The sequence below is a fragment of the Callithrix jacchus genome, chromosome 16, assembly GCF_049354715.1.
Source record: "Callithrix jacchus isolate 240 chromosome 16, calJac240_pri, whole genome shotgun sequence".
NCBI lineage: Eukaryota > Metazoa > Chordata > Mammalia > Primates > Cebidae > Callithrix > Callithrix jacchus.
Genome location: NC_133517.1, coordinates 14822801 through 14837240, shown reverse-complemented (window position 1 = coordinate 14837240; position 14440 = coordinate 14822801). Strand labels below are relative to the sequence as shown.

The 14440-nt window shown below is 38.1% G+C and overlaps 2 protein-coding genes and 1 pseudogene across 11 annotated transcripts in view; 1 reads left to right on the top strand and 2 right to left on the bottom strand.

Annotated features, from left to right (window-relative positions):
- NSMAF (neutral sphingomyelinase activation associated factor) overlaps positions 1–7494 on the top strand; it is an 82019-nt gene extending 74525 nt beyond the window's left edge. Inside the window, exons 24-31 of one of the 2 annotated variants that reach the window (XM_008982687.5) lie at positions 301–368; positions 1148–1215; positions 1647–1770; positions 3362–3445; positions 4380–4530; positions 4984–5086; positions 5224–5333; positions 6786–7494. In XM_008982687.5, coding sequence (XP_008980935.3) covers positions 301–368; positions 1148–1215; positions 1647–1770; positions 3362–3445; positions 4380–4530; positions 4984–5086; positions 5224–5333; positions 6786–6880 — 803 coding nt within the window. In that variant the 3' untranslated portion in view covers positions 6881–7494. The remainder of the gene's footprint in view (positions 1–300; positions 369–1147; positions 1216–1646; positions 1771–3361; positions 3446–4379; positions 4531–4983; positions 5087–5223; positions 5334–6785) is intronic. The other variant, XM_078352505.1, reaches the window with a different exon arrangement.
- A 668-nt stretch (positions 7495–8162) lies between these two features.
- The window catches only part of SDCBP (syndecan binding protein), a 31033-nt gene continuing 24755 nt past the window's right edge, over positions 8163–14440 (bottom strand). For all 8 annotated transcript variants that reach the window (XM_002758929.7, XM_008982684.5, XM_008982682.5 and 5 more), the window contains exons 7-9: positions 11532–11703; positions 10381–10472; positions 8163–9327 (exon numbers count right to left, since the gene is read on the bottom strand). In XM_002758929.7, the coding sequence (XP_002758975.1) occupies positions 9273–9327; positions 10381–10472; positions 11532–11703 (319 nt within the window). In that variant the 3' untranslated portion in view covers positions 8163–9272. The remainder of the gene's footprint in view (positions 9328–10380; positions 10473–11531; positions 11704–14440) is intronic.
- Positions 12446–13525, bottom strand: LOC144579697 (ribosomal protein uL30-like pseudogene; annotated as a pseudogene). The gene has a single exon (XR_013527846.1). The product of XR_013527846.1 is annotated as a ribosomal protein uL30-like pseudogene (transcript).

Here is a 14440-nt window from a genome sequence, read left to right as displayed (position 1 = left end):
AAGCTGGAATGCAATGGCCTGATCGTGGCTCACTGGAAACTCTATCTCCCAGGTCCTAACAATTCTCCTGCCTTAGCCTCCCGAGTAGCTGATTTTATAGGTGCATGCCGTCCCGCCCAGCTAATTTTTTTGTATTTTAGTAGAGATGGGGTTTTGCCGTGTTGCTCAGGCTGGTCTCAAACTCCTGAGCTCAAGCAATCCACCCACCTCAGCCTCCCAAAGTGCTAGGATTACAGGTTTGAGCCACTACCCCCCGCCAGGAAATCTTTCTTATATGTGTACTTCTCATTATTAAATTAGATTCCACCTTGAAGATGTTTTCTAAAGAATCGAAAATGCTACAAAGAAGTATATCATTTTCAAATATGGTGAGTTCATTTTATTAGTATTATGATAGAAATCCATGTAGTAGTTTGTTTCATACACACACATACAATGATACTTTATTTCTCCCAAAACAGCTGAGTTTATTCCTGTGTAGTAAATCCACCAAATATCTTAGATTACTTCTAATTTCAATTTTTTTTCAGATTGCCACTTTCTCATACTGTTGTGATTTCATTTTTAGCTTAAAATACTTGGAGAGCTACCCAGTAGGATTTTACTTAATAAGGCTTTCCTTTTTTTAGCTGTTAGACTAAATGTTATGTGCTACTTAAATAATTTATGCATCTGAGTTGGTAGGATACTGAATATGACAAAACCAATTCTTCTGAAATAACACATTTTATTTTTAATATAAATCATGCAAAAGATCTGGAAATTCCCTAAGGAATTTTGGAAGGTTTTCTGACTCACATAAGTCTATAGTCCAGAGGGGGGGGTATTTTCTTTCATGAAAATCATTCCCAGCCTGCCCTCCCGTGGAGATTTACTCCAAAGTGTGAATGGGCTTCTTCCAGCCCAGGGGACCCTAGAGAGTCATCAGGCTAGATTGATACCCTTGACACACTTGGACATTTCTTTCTGCATTTGGGAAGAAACCTTATACCTAGAATTAGCCAGTTGAGAAAATCTGGGTAAACAGGGGAGCCACCATAAAGAGAATTTGAGGATTAATTTTTGAAAGAGCTTATAAGATAGTTTTACTATGTTACAGACTTACTAATTATTATAGATTGTTAATGTCAAATCGTTTGTATTTCAGGCTTTATCATCATGTTTACTTTTACCAGGAGATGCCACTGTCATAAGTTCTTCATGGGATAATAATGTGTATGTATCTGTGCACCCCGCTCTGTGATTCCACGTACAGAATAGCTGCCTCTGCGGACATGAGGTGTAAAAAGCCAGAAGCTTTCCCTGCTAGGATACTGCACTGTTTTCTAAAGGGAACAAATACTAGAGATGAGGACAGTATGGTTGGATTTGAATACAATTACTTGAATCGAATAATTTCTCCCATTGGCATCTGTTTTTCTCTAAGTTTTAAATTGAGGTAAAAACACAGATGAGCCAGACATGGAAATTTGTAATTTTCAATTTAAATTTAGAATTTTTGTTTAGTAATTTGAGAATAAGCAATTTGTAATTCTAGCAAGCCTTAGTAAGTATAGAATTAAACAGCTTAATGTTTCTTTAATATGTGTTTAAGAGTCTTAAAATTAAGCTAGACTACTGTTTTAATACTTCTCATTATCTTTTAGCTATTTTTATTCCATAGCATTTGGAAGACGCCAGGACACATTAATGGGACATGATGATGCTGTTAGTAAGATATGTTGGCATGACAACAGGCTCTACTCTGCATCCTGGGACTCTACGGTGAAGGTTTATATATAATTAACATTTTTTAACTTGGTATGCTATATGGCATATATATAATTTTTAGCTTGAAATGTTTGTACATACAGATATTATAAGCCACTCAGCTACGTGTTAACATGTTCAGTCACTTCAGTCTTTTTCACAAAGCATGTGATACTTAAGGATACTGAATGTTATTGCTTATGTTTAAAATATAGATATATAAAAATATATCTATATTTATATATTTTTATATGATATATATCATTTATATATATTTAAAATATATATTATATATGTAAAATATGTTATATATTTTTTATTTATATAACATATATTTTAAACACAGGCAATAACATTCAGTATCCTTACATTTCACATAACTTTGTGATATGTACATTTTGTGATATGTACTTTTTTAATTAAAAAACTCCCCCCCCCCCGCCTTTTTTTTTTTTAAGAGGCAGGGTCTTGCTCTGTCATCTAAGCTGGGGCTGAAGTGCAGTGGTGAGAATTATAGCCACTTCTTAATATAACAGGAGGCTTATCATGATTTCTGTATTCCATTGTGGGGTGAATGGTCTAGTGTTCATTCAATAGCAGAATTAAAAAGAAATGTATAGTAGCAGCCCCTTTCATCTGCCATGATCAGAACTATTAGTTGATTACAGTTAATTAGAAAATGTCAAGTTAAAGTGAGGAATCATCAAAAGACACATTTTATTTAAACATAAATCATCTGAATGCATATTCATTCACCATTCTTTTTTTTTTTTTTTTTTTTGAGATAGAGTCTAGTTCTGTTGCCCAGGCTGGAGTGCAGTGGCGTGATCTCAGCTCACTACAACCTCCCCCTCCTAGGTTCAAGTGATTCTCCTGCCTCTGCCTCCCAAGTAGCTGGGATTACAGGTGCTTGCCACCCTGCCCGTCTAATTTTTATAGTTTTAGTAGAGACGGGGTTTCACCATGTTGGCCAGGCTGGTCTCAAACTCCTGACCTCAGGTGATCTGCCCACCTTGGCCTCCCAAAGTGCTGGGATTACAGGTGTGAGCCACCACACCCAGCCACCATTCTTTCAATGTAGGACTATATTCAGTCTTTTCTTTGGAATCTTACATACACCACACCAGCTTTCATTATTTTCAGTTTCTATTTTGTGTTGGTGTAAAAGAAAGCAAGAAGCTAAAATTGTTAGATTTCCTCCAGGAGTTTTTCAGAAATTATTCTTCCATTTTTTTAGATAAGTTTATTTGCCTGTACCTAATTTTAGTTATTTTGGGGGTAACATACTTTTTGATCTTCTCAAAACATTAATAGTGTTCTGAAAATACCGTAACATGTCTGCACTCATTTCCTTAGTTCACGTATTAAAGTCACATGACTATAGCAGCAAGTGCAGCTGAAGGAAACACAGGTACAGTCAAGGGGCTGTAAGCAAGCTCATGCTGGTAGGAAAAAGTGCAGGCATAGAGAGGAGGAGCTGGAGCACTGTACAGCTTAACTTTATTGTCAAGTCTGTTGAATGGAAATTGAGCAGTGGAGTTTTTATTGAATACACCAGAATGACTTTATGTTAAATGTTTGAAAATACCTTCTGCAACATGTTCCATCCTAGGTATGGTCTGGTGTTCCTGCAGAGATGCCAGGCACCAAAAGACACCACTTTGACTTACTGGCTGAACTGGAACATGATGTCAGTGTGAGTACCAGCAACAAACTGTGCAGAAAACTGATCTTAAAAGTCTGGGGGTTGGGCTGGAAGAAGGTTCTTGGTTTTGTTGATGTTTTGCTTTGTTTTATTTAGTTAATGGAAGATGACAGGCTAAATCTCAGTTCTCTTCTTTGTGTTGACTCTTTAAGTTTACAAATCGAGTTTGATTTTTTTCCTCCTCCAATTTGCTTCTTTGTACACTTCCCTGAGAATTAGCTACCGTCCAATTAGAATTCCAGAATAGTAGTTTCTAAGCAGGATGCTGAATATTTGGGTATCCTGAAACTCTTAGAGGTAACAAGACAGGGCCTATGATTTTTCATGTTTTCTGACCCAAAAGATGGAAGGGGACCATCTGTCCAGGAGATACTCATCCAACAGTGGAGGACAGTGACCAGCTGTCTCAGATGGTCAAGTGCATGCAGCCTGTTGGCAGAGCCAGCAGGCACTCAGTTCTCACTTGCTGTTTTCTCCGGGTCACAGTACTGCCTTTTCTGTGAGGTTTTGAACTGGTGCCTAATTTCCATGGTCTTCAGCTTAGCTGAGTTTGAGAAATATTTAGTATGTAATTCATGATGATATGCAAGTGTAGCCTCGAGAGATTCCCCCATTCCCAGAAATCCCTCAAATAATCATGGACTGGCTGTGCTTCAGGCACTTTGGCTCCTCACTATAACTTATTATTCATAGAGTTATCTTTCTGAGACTGTCAGTTTTAAGGTATTTTAAAACAGCATTACATTTACCCTAGCAAGACTTCGTTTTCGTTTCTATGTTGAAATACATCTGCATTAGCAAAACCAGCACACTGTACAACAGGGTTTAATTTACATCATGATGGCCACATATTTGAAGACTAGAGAAACATAGCTAATGACCATAAATCTAAATGGAATATGTATCAATGTGTTTTCTTCCTTAGGTAGACACAATCAGTTTAAATGCTGCAAGCACACTGTTAGTTTCCGGCACCAAAGAAGGCACAGTGAATATTTGGGACCTCACAACGGCCACCTTAATGCACCAGATTCCATGCCATTCAGGGATTGTATGTGACACTGCTTTTAGCCCAGGTAGATATTATCCTTTTTAAAACAAATAATATCAAGTAAACTGGAATTCTGAAATAAACAATATTGTTAATTTTGAAATAAAAAATAAAATTTAGAAACATTTTGCTGATAAAAGAGGTTTTTCTTATAGCTAACACTGCTTTATGCCAGGATACAGTATACTTGTGGCATTTGTATCAGATAGAAAAGCAAGATTGGTTATTTTTAATTCTTCAACTCATTAGAGAAATTAATTTATAAGGTAAAAATGAACTCATAATCAAAGGGTCATCTCATCCCTATCTTGGAAACTGCTGGAACCATTTCAAGGAGAGGATAGTCATTGCTTAAGTACAAGGATTTTGAATAAAACGAATGTGGAGATTAGGCCACTGGACTCCGAAATAAAATCCAGAATAATCTAAACCACATTCTGAAACGTCACTCATATCTGAGTCCCACCTTGTATTGCAGATAGTCGCCATGTCCTCAGCACAGGAGCAGATGGCTGTCTTAATGTCATCGATGTGCAGACAGGAATGCTCATCTCCTCTATGACATCAGATGAGCCCCAGAGGTACAGTTTGTCAGTTACGGGGGGTGAAGACATTTACAAACACGTTCATGATCGCTTCATTTGGGCTTACGTTGGCCAGTTTAACATAGTCCTTCCTTCATGATGAAGGAAGAGCTATTTCTAAATCATTCTTGCAGGTGCTTTGTCTGGGATGGAAATTCCGTTTTATCTGGAAGTCAGTCTGGTGAACTGCTCATTTGGGATCTCCTTGGAGCAAAAATCAGTGAGAGAATACAGGGCCACACAGGTAAGCAGCTACTGCAGTTGTCTTGATGTTTGTTCTTAGGGTAATGAACTCAAGCCTGCCTTTTCCATCAGGGAACACAGTCTTCTAGGGCAGAAAACACCCATGTTCTTTCCATACTCACGTATCCCTGGAGCATCTTGATTGTCCAGGTCATCTGCATCTCTTAGGTTACGTAGGGTTTAGATTTCTGTTAACAGGCATTGGACTCCAAAAAGGAAGTCTTTAACTTTCATATGGACAATTAAAAACCATCATAAAGCTATAATTTTTTTACAGATAACAGTATGATCTTAAATTGTTAGGTTAAAAAAAAAAGCAAGCAAGAAAAAAACCCAGAAACAATACAAAAGTAAAGAATTACAATGAAAATTAAGGCTTCTTTCTAATGCTGACTTCTGTCTCCCAGTCCTCCTTACAGTACTTTACCAATGTGTGTCCTGTGAATGAGGGTGTATGTGTATAAAATTATTTATGTGGAGTGTACTAAACTGTTCTACACATCTTTTTCATTTAGTAATATTTCTTGGAGGTTCATTAGATTGTTTGCTTACAACTTTTTGCTTTTTTTCTCATCATTTGGAGGACTTGGTTTTTAATTCTTCTAGTGAGACACAGAATCTTCTGTTACCTAAGTTGACTTCCCACTGTAAGCAGTAACTTCCTACCTTCATTCTCTTCCCTGTGTCACTTGATTTCATATGGTTATTTCTTCTTAAATATGTGTCTTAAAAATTCTGGGCCAGGCTCAGTGGCTCAGGCCTATAATACCAGAATTAAGGTGGGAGGATTGCTTGAGGTCAACAATTTGAGACCACCAGCCTGGGCAACACAGTGAAACCTCACTGCTACTAAAAATAAAAAATATTAGGTGAGTGTGGTGGCACATGGCTGTGGTCCCAGCTACTTAAAGGGCTAAGGTGGGAGAATAGCTTGAGCCCAGGAGATGGAGGCTGCAGTGAGCTTGATCATGCCACTGTACTCCAGCCTGGGTAAGAATGCGACACTGTTTCAAAAAAATGAAATTATTTATGACTTTTGTTCTTAACTTAGTAACTTGAATGTCAGGCCCCTTCCAGTGGAAAAGGAAATAAACCAATAACCTTACACCAATTCCCCACCTTTTTTTTCACATCTGTCTCCTAACTTTTGTCATGTTACCTGATTATACCTATTTTGCCAAGGTATTTATTTGCATTCTGTTCTTTATCTGTAATTCCAAATTGTTTTAGCTTTAGATTTACACTTAAATGGTTCTTATTCCTAACAAGATCTTTGTACCAAGCAATTATTTTTATTCAAGAGTTTTGTTATAGAAAGGAGACAAGAAAAACAGAACTTACTTCACTTCTTTAGTAAACAAATAGCAAAGCAAGAGTAAGCATCAGGGGTCAAGTTCATCTTTGCGTGCTCCCGGTCAACTTCCTACCTAACCAAAATGTCTTTTTCTCTCAGGTGCTGTGACATGTATATGGATGAATGAACAGTGTAGCAGTATCATCACAGGAGGGGAAGACAGACAAATTATTTTCTGGAAATTACAGTATTAAGTGCCTTTTCCTCTCCTGAATATTAAATTGAACGCTATTTAATGCATTTTTAAACCAAACTTTTAAACGGACTGGTGAATGTGCAATGATAGTAATTAGAAGCTTTACAACATGGAAAATGTGTGGTTTTAAACTTTCAAAATCATGGTGACTTCGTTGAAAGCCATTAGTTGCCATTCTCTTAAGGCAGATGAAATGTGGCAGTGTTTGTTAGGGAAAAAAATGTTACATCGAACGGCAGATGATCATCCCAGTATGATGATTGTCAGAAGACAGGACTGAGTAGCAGAGAGTAGCTAAGAGATAAATTGGCTGGGGAAACTTGTCAGAAAGCACTGAAGAATTAAGAATTTTCCAAGAAAATGTGCAGTACTCTCTGCTACTTCTGAGGCTCTCTGTTTTGTCTCCCTAGTCTATCACAATTGCCACCCATCAGGTTTTGGGTGTGTGTTTTCATAGAGTGGTTACTTTCTATATTGCTGTACCCAGATTCTAAGAACCTGGAGAAGGATTAGCAGTTCTTATAACAGTAAGTTTACTGTGTATAGGAACGGTTTGTATTTCATTATAGCTATCCATCTTTTCTACATTAAAAATATTTTTCTCTAAAGAAAGCTGTTTTCATTTTATTTATGTAACATAAGACTCAAGACTAGTAGTTTTTAAGACCACAAGTATTGATTCTTCTAGAAAACCATGTTTAATGATACGAATGTAATTCCATTACTTTTGAAATTATCTTCAGACTCAAGGTAGATAATCAAATATTTTGGTTTTCTCTTCTAAATTTCAAACAAGGTAAGCTGTACAGCAGTAGCAGACTTCCTTTTATATTCAACTTCTGAACCATGGTAATTATGTGACTTGTTTTTTCTGTCCTCTTTAAAACACTATTATATCTTGCAGGTACTATGACAGAGGAGAAAAAAACTTAAGTCAGATCACACTGATAGAATTTTCAAAGTCAGTTTCAAGTGTTATTAAATATTACCTGGTGTCAGGTGTTGTCAGGGACAATCAGTAGCCTCAATGAGTTCCTGCTGCATGGCAGGTGTGAACCAGCTCTCTGGCACCTGGTAATCTGGGGTTCCCAGCTGGAAGCAATTTTCCTGACATTCAGTCTCTCAGCACTGAGAGCTGTTCTGAGAGCACCTGAACGTCAGCTTGTTCTGAGAGATCACAACTGCCGCCCATAGCTGATAGTGAACCTCACATGCCTATCTTCTGCATAGTGGGTAAGTTTGGTGAAAGCAAATGATGCAATGACAGACAGACTAAAATGTAACTTTATGTATACATATTTAATTAGAATAGACATAAACCATAAAGAATCAAAAAATCAGGATAAAGTGTCACTATCATTTTGTTTGTAAGGAGAAGTCACAGAATGGAACAAATTACCAGAAAAATACTCTAAGACCATCCTGAACTAGCTAGGTTACAATCTTGAGAGCAAATGCCAAAATTAAGTATTATACCACTTAATCCACAAAAAAACAAAAGGGGAATCAAAAGTTTATCCTGTTTAGTGAAATAATTTTTACATTAAATATATAGCTATTTGCTTCTCACTAAATGGTACTGGCAACTTTTAGAAGAAAGAAGTTTCCCTTATGTGTTGACTAAAAAAATCTCAAAAACAACTAAGCAGCTATGCTATAGCTCTAAGTACCATTAAACTGTTCTGGGCTAGTATACATTTCAGGTTAATAGAGAACTACATTTTGGGTTTTAGAAAGGCAGCAATAATTATATTTTGGCTTTTAGTCTAGATGCTTAACATAGTTAAGGCGACAGTTCAAGCATATTAAGTGAAGGTAGTTAAAATTTAAAAACAATCCTCACCATCTCTTGCAACCTACATACACTGTTTAATGCTTATATGGAATGAAACCAGTGTTCTTAATTGGCATTTTACACACACACAAACAGAATTTTTTAAAAAAATCAAAGGAAATCATTCTAAATGTACTATGGTAGCATGTTAAAAATGCAAATATGCTATAGAACTGAAGTAATATGAACAGCACTACTCGCTGACCGAGGAGAAAGGCGACTGGTTTTCACACAAAGCTAAGCCTGTCTGTATCAGTCATCCTAATCACAATGGCTTATAAAAGCATCAGGTTTCCAGTAGAGAAACTATTCTAGGAAAGTCAGTAAATCTCTTGAAAAAGTTTCACATCTGTAAAACCAGGATAAGGCTACAACTATTTTGAAATCTGAACAAGGTATCAGATGAAATAGTAAGACTCCCAGCCATAATGTAAGATAGAAAGGTCCTCATGCAGCATATGCTCGCTGGCTCCGGGAAAGCTTCATGTGCATAATACGGAAGTTGCCAAAGAAGGAAACTGGAGATGTTCAGCTACATTTCCATGGTGCTGTGAATTTAAACCTCAGGAATGGTGTGGTCCATTAGGCTTTTCATAATGCTTGGTGCCATCCTACAAGAGAGGTACTTTTATTATATACTAAGGTTATGTTTTGTTTCAAAAATGCTATATTAATCCAAGAAAATTCCCAATTCCAATTTAGCACCTGTTAGCATCAAAGGTGAATGGAGAGAAGGGAAAGATCTTTTAAATGAGTCTAGAAGCATCTCTGGTAATCTAGCTGGTGGGAGAGGCTATCTGTATTGGGCTAAGTTAGGATACAAATGAATTACTGTACATTAAACCTGATGATTTTTAAAAAAGAGAGAGAAAATGACAAGACTGTGATTAATTAAGGTAGAGGGATCCATCAGTGAATTAAGAGAACCCTAGAACAATTAGTCATGACAATAACTCCTTTTTACCCCTTCCAAGAGTAGCTAAGTGCATTCTATCCAGAAGCTGACACAAAAATTTCGTTAGAATGGTTATGTTTATGAATCTTTTAAATCTCATTTTCACATGTATGATAGAGCTTCTGAAAAGTAATCCAAGCAGGCTTGACAAAAACTGCTATGGTAGATGCTAGGATCTGAAAAGATCTATAGAAGTAACCCTTGTTGCCTCTTTTCAGTTCTGATCACTTGGCATTCTAATCCTCAGTTCCTAAGCACAGATAGCATCAACACACCACACATGTCTATCTGCCTCCCAAGATTCTGGAGAGAAGGGAAACTTTTTTCTAGCATTCCAACAGCAAGAATTCTCCATTACAAACCACCACAGCTAGATTTATACTGAGCAGAAGAGTGGTAGGCAGTACAACTGCAGTCAGTTGTATTGCAAATTGAAAGCTGAAAGCATGCCCACTTCTCCTTGGATACTTTTTTCTACTGGGCAATATCAAAACTGATCAAGTATATGTGAATTTTATTCACACTTGGGAAGCTGTAAGAGCTCATCCTTACCAACCCCTCTGATTCAAATAATTTACTTCAAATTTCTAGATAAACACCAGTATCCATTCCTTAGGTAAAAGAACCAAAGGGCTGAGAATTAAAAGTATATGGTGCTTATATTAAGTCACATGACCATATGCATTAAGTTGAGAAATTGTCTACTTACCGCTTAATAATATGTTCAAAGATAAAAGCAGGCATGATTGTAATAGTAACTACAGTCCCAGATGTTGACAGTATGTCTGCAATTTGAGAGTCCTGATAAAAACATATTCAAAATTAATTCCACAGAGGCATTATTTAATAAGTACAAAACTATGCCATCTTAGTAAATAAATACAAAATATATGTCCTGTTACGTTTTGTTAGTATCTCTAAAATCCTGTATTTCTAATTTTTTCTAGTGTTTCTTACCCAGTTTATTTATTTATTTATTTTCTGAGACGGAGTTTCGCTCTTGTTACCCAGGCTGGAGTGCAATGGCGCGATCTTGGCTCACCGCAACCTCTGCCTCCTGGGATCAGGCAATTCTCCTGCCTCAGCCTCCTGAGTAGCTGGGATTACAGGCACACGCCACCATGCCCAGCTAATTTTTTGTATTTTTAGTAGAGACGGGGTTTCACCATGTTGACCAGGATGTTCTCGATCTCTTGACCTCGTGATCCACCTGCCTCGGGCTCCCAAAGTGCTGGGATTACAGGCTTGAGCCACCGCGCCCGGCCTACCCAGTTTATTTGTACATTATTTCACAGCTAGTAATCAAATTGCTTAAGTAAACTGAGTTGAATATTTTAGCTAAAAAAATCTTTCCATTTCTGAATATTAAATAATTTTTCCCATATACAATACTACCTTAGTTAACTCTATATTCTAAACCAAAGACTATGAAATGAGGAGGTCACACTTAAAACCTTTGATCGTAAGACAGACTTATTTAGGAATTTGTGGAGGGGAAAAACTATATAAACAAGATACTAATATGAACCAAAACTATTATTCATTTCCTTATATTCCTGGGTTGAGAAATGTTGGGCAACCATTCACTTAAACTGGCATAAAAATCTTTGTTGGCCATATTTCCACAGAATTCTAGCATGAGGTACTTCTGAGATCATTTATTCCAGCCCTGTTGTTACAGGAACTGTAGTTCCAGATGACAGCCCAAATAATTTTGGTGACTGGGCAGAGCAAGAGCCCAGACCCCACATTCCCCATTTCCCACCTAAATCAATACAAAAACAGTGCCATCTAAATAGAATCAAGAGACTGACATTTTCTAAAACTGCAGCAGAACAAGCCATAAAGTCTATTCCTTACCTTCAATCCAATGACATTCTGTCCATTGATTTCACAGATGTTATGTTCTGTGAGAAGACCATTTCTGGCTGCAGAGCTATCTTTCACTATGGATGTTATTTTTCCATTTTTAAAGATAAAACCAACATGTCCAGTGCTATCCTTATGCATGGTAATCGTCCGTTCAAAGGGCCTACAAACATAATGGGTTCAATTAAAAACTTAATTCTCAGGTAAACCTTTTAATGAACTTCATATGCCATAAATGTTGCCATATTGAATATCTTTATAATAAACACTTTCTAATAAAAGCAAGTTATGGCTCTGATTTTATACATTCACAGAACATCTTTGTGTAAAAGGTTTTTTTTAAGTTTATTTATTATGGTTTGACTTGACTTACTAATCAATATTTCCTTTTTCCTTTTTTTTTTTTTTTTCAGAGACAAAGTAAACATTTATTTTTGTACCTTTCCTCCTATTTGTATTTCAAGTCCTTCTCACAAGGCCCCAGGAATCACTAGATTCAATTATGTCCCTGGGCTTGTCCACTGCTGCAGGAGTCTTAGGGAGCCTTGTACAAATGATAGAGTTACTCAATTACCAACATTAAACCCTAGGATAAGAGATGCAGCAAAGCAGGACTCCTTCCTCCATGAAATGTGCCGATTTCAGACAAGGCAGCAGCCAATGTAGAAAATGCTGGAATTTTTCTTTGGAACTGGATTGTGATGAGAGGTGCTTGCCATGAACATAAGCTACTTTTTTCCTTTCTTTTTTCTTTTGAGACAGAGTTTTTCGCTCGTTGCCTAGGCTAGAGTGCATTGGCACGATCTTGGCTCACTGCAACCTCTGCCTCCCGGGTACAAGCGATTCTCCTGCCTCAGCCTCCCGAGTAGCTGGGATTACAGGCATGGGCCACCATGCCCCACTAATTTTTGTATTTTCAGTAGAGACAGGGTTTCACCATGTTGGTCAGGCTGGTCTCGAACTCCCTACCTTAGGTGATCCGCCCTCCTTAACCTCCCAAGGTACTGGGATTACAAGCATGAGCCACTGCGCCTGGCCAGCTACTGTCTTTTCTTTGACCCTTCCTTTCCAGTTTTTAAAGATAAAGTAGGAAGTAATCTTCTCTGAAGATACTTGATACAAATTCTCCAAACCCAAAAACACATGTTTCCACTTCATTGATAAAAATCTATTGCAATTTGGCACCTGGTTCTAGTTCAGCTGGCGGATGAGCTGATTGATGCGTTCAGCCCGACAGCCAGGTCTGCCCATCTCCTTGAGGAAGCCCACTCTATTTTTGGTAGCATGACAGGCCACTGAGAGGTGGAAAGGGCACAAGAACCATGAGATCTCCTGGAAATGCTTCCCTGGGAAGGCAATTTCATGAATGAGGTCTTCCAAGCAAATGACACCAAACTTCCCCAGGTGCTCCTCAATTACAGTGTTGTCTGTCAGAGGGATGGTCTTATTCTTGACCCTGGCTTGTCCATGTTTCAAAATGAGTTCCCGGATAGACTTCAGATTTGGAAATCCCCAGGTCACATAAGGTTCCACTATACGCAGCATTTTTAGGTTCTGGAGAGTGACATTTACAAAGACACCACTAAAAATGTTCTTTAGGCGAAGCCTTGCAGTGGTTCTCTGCACCAGTAAACTCACACCATGAATCCTTTCAATGTGTATGACAAAGGCCAAAGAATGTTTATCTGGCAATTCCAAGGCGTGAGGCTTCACTTCTAGTCGTCTGACATGCACCTTGTCATGTGTCTGCCGCCAGGAATCATGTAGGAATAATTCCAATTGCTTAAACCTAGGCCCTTTTCCTTTCCTCTGCTCCTTCTTTACCAAAAGTGCCTGCTTTGCCTGAGTGGCTTTGATGGCTTGATAAGCCTTCCTCTTTTTCAGGAGATTTTCTGGAACCAAAGGAATTTTTCTTTGCTCTTGTTCTGCCATCTTTCCAGTGTAGCAGAGGAAATATTTCCAATATTTCCTTTTTTAAGTATCAGAGACAACTGCTTTGTATGGCTTTATGAATATCCTTTTTTTTTTCCCCTTGAGACAGAGTCTTGCTCTGTCACCAGGCACCAGGCTGGAGTGCAGTGGGGTGATCTCGCCTCACTGCAACCTCTACCTCCTGGGTTCAAGCAATTCTCCTGCCTCACCCTCCTGAGTAGCTGGGACCACAGACACACCCTACCACCCCCAAGTAATTTTCTTTTTTTTTTTTTTGAGACGTAGTTTTGCTCTTGTTACCCAGGCTGGAGTGCAATGGCGCAATCTTGACTCACCACAACCTCCGCCTCCTGGGATCAGGCAATTCTCCTGCCTCAGCCTCCTGAGTAGCTGGGATTACAGGCACACGCCGCCATGCCCAGCTAATTTTTTGTATTTTTAGTAGAGATGGTGTTTCACCATGTTAACCAGGATGGTCTTGATCTCTTGACCTGGTGATCCACCCGCCTCGGCCTCCCAAAGTGCTGGGATAATTTTTGTATTTTTTTAGTAAAGACAGGGTTTCACCATGGTCTCGATCTGTTGACCTCGTGATCCGCCCGCCTTGGCCTCCCAAAGTGCTGGAATTACAGGCATGAGCCACCGCGCCCGGCTGCTTTTTCGTTATAATTAGACTTTACAGCATTAAGAATGAGATAAGACTTTTAACAATCACAGTGGTAAAAATAATTTTTATTTTTTATTAACTTTTGGTATTTTCTGGAGCCAAATCATTTTTAGGGACTATTTCTTTTATTTAAAACCTTTAAAATACTTCTCACATCTTGAATACAAAAATTTTACACATTGCTCTATTTGAAAAGAAGAACTAGAGCCAGCAATGATACCTAACGTTCCCCAAGCCCCTTTGGAAAGGAAGGCATGCAGCTATTAAGAGGCATCCAACTGTCCCTCTAGAGCTGTTACAC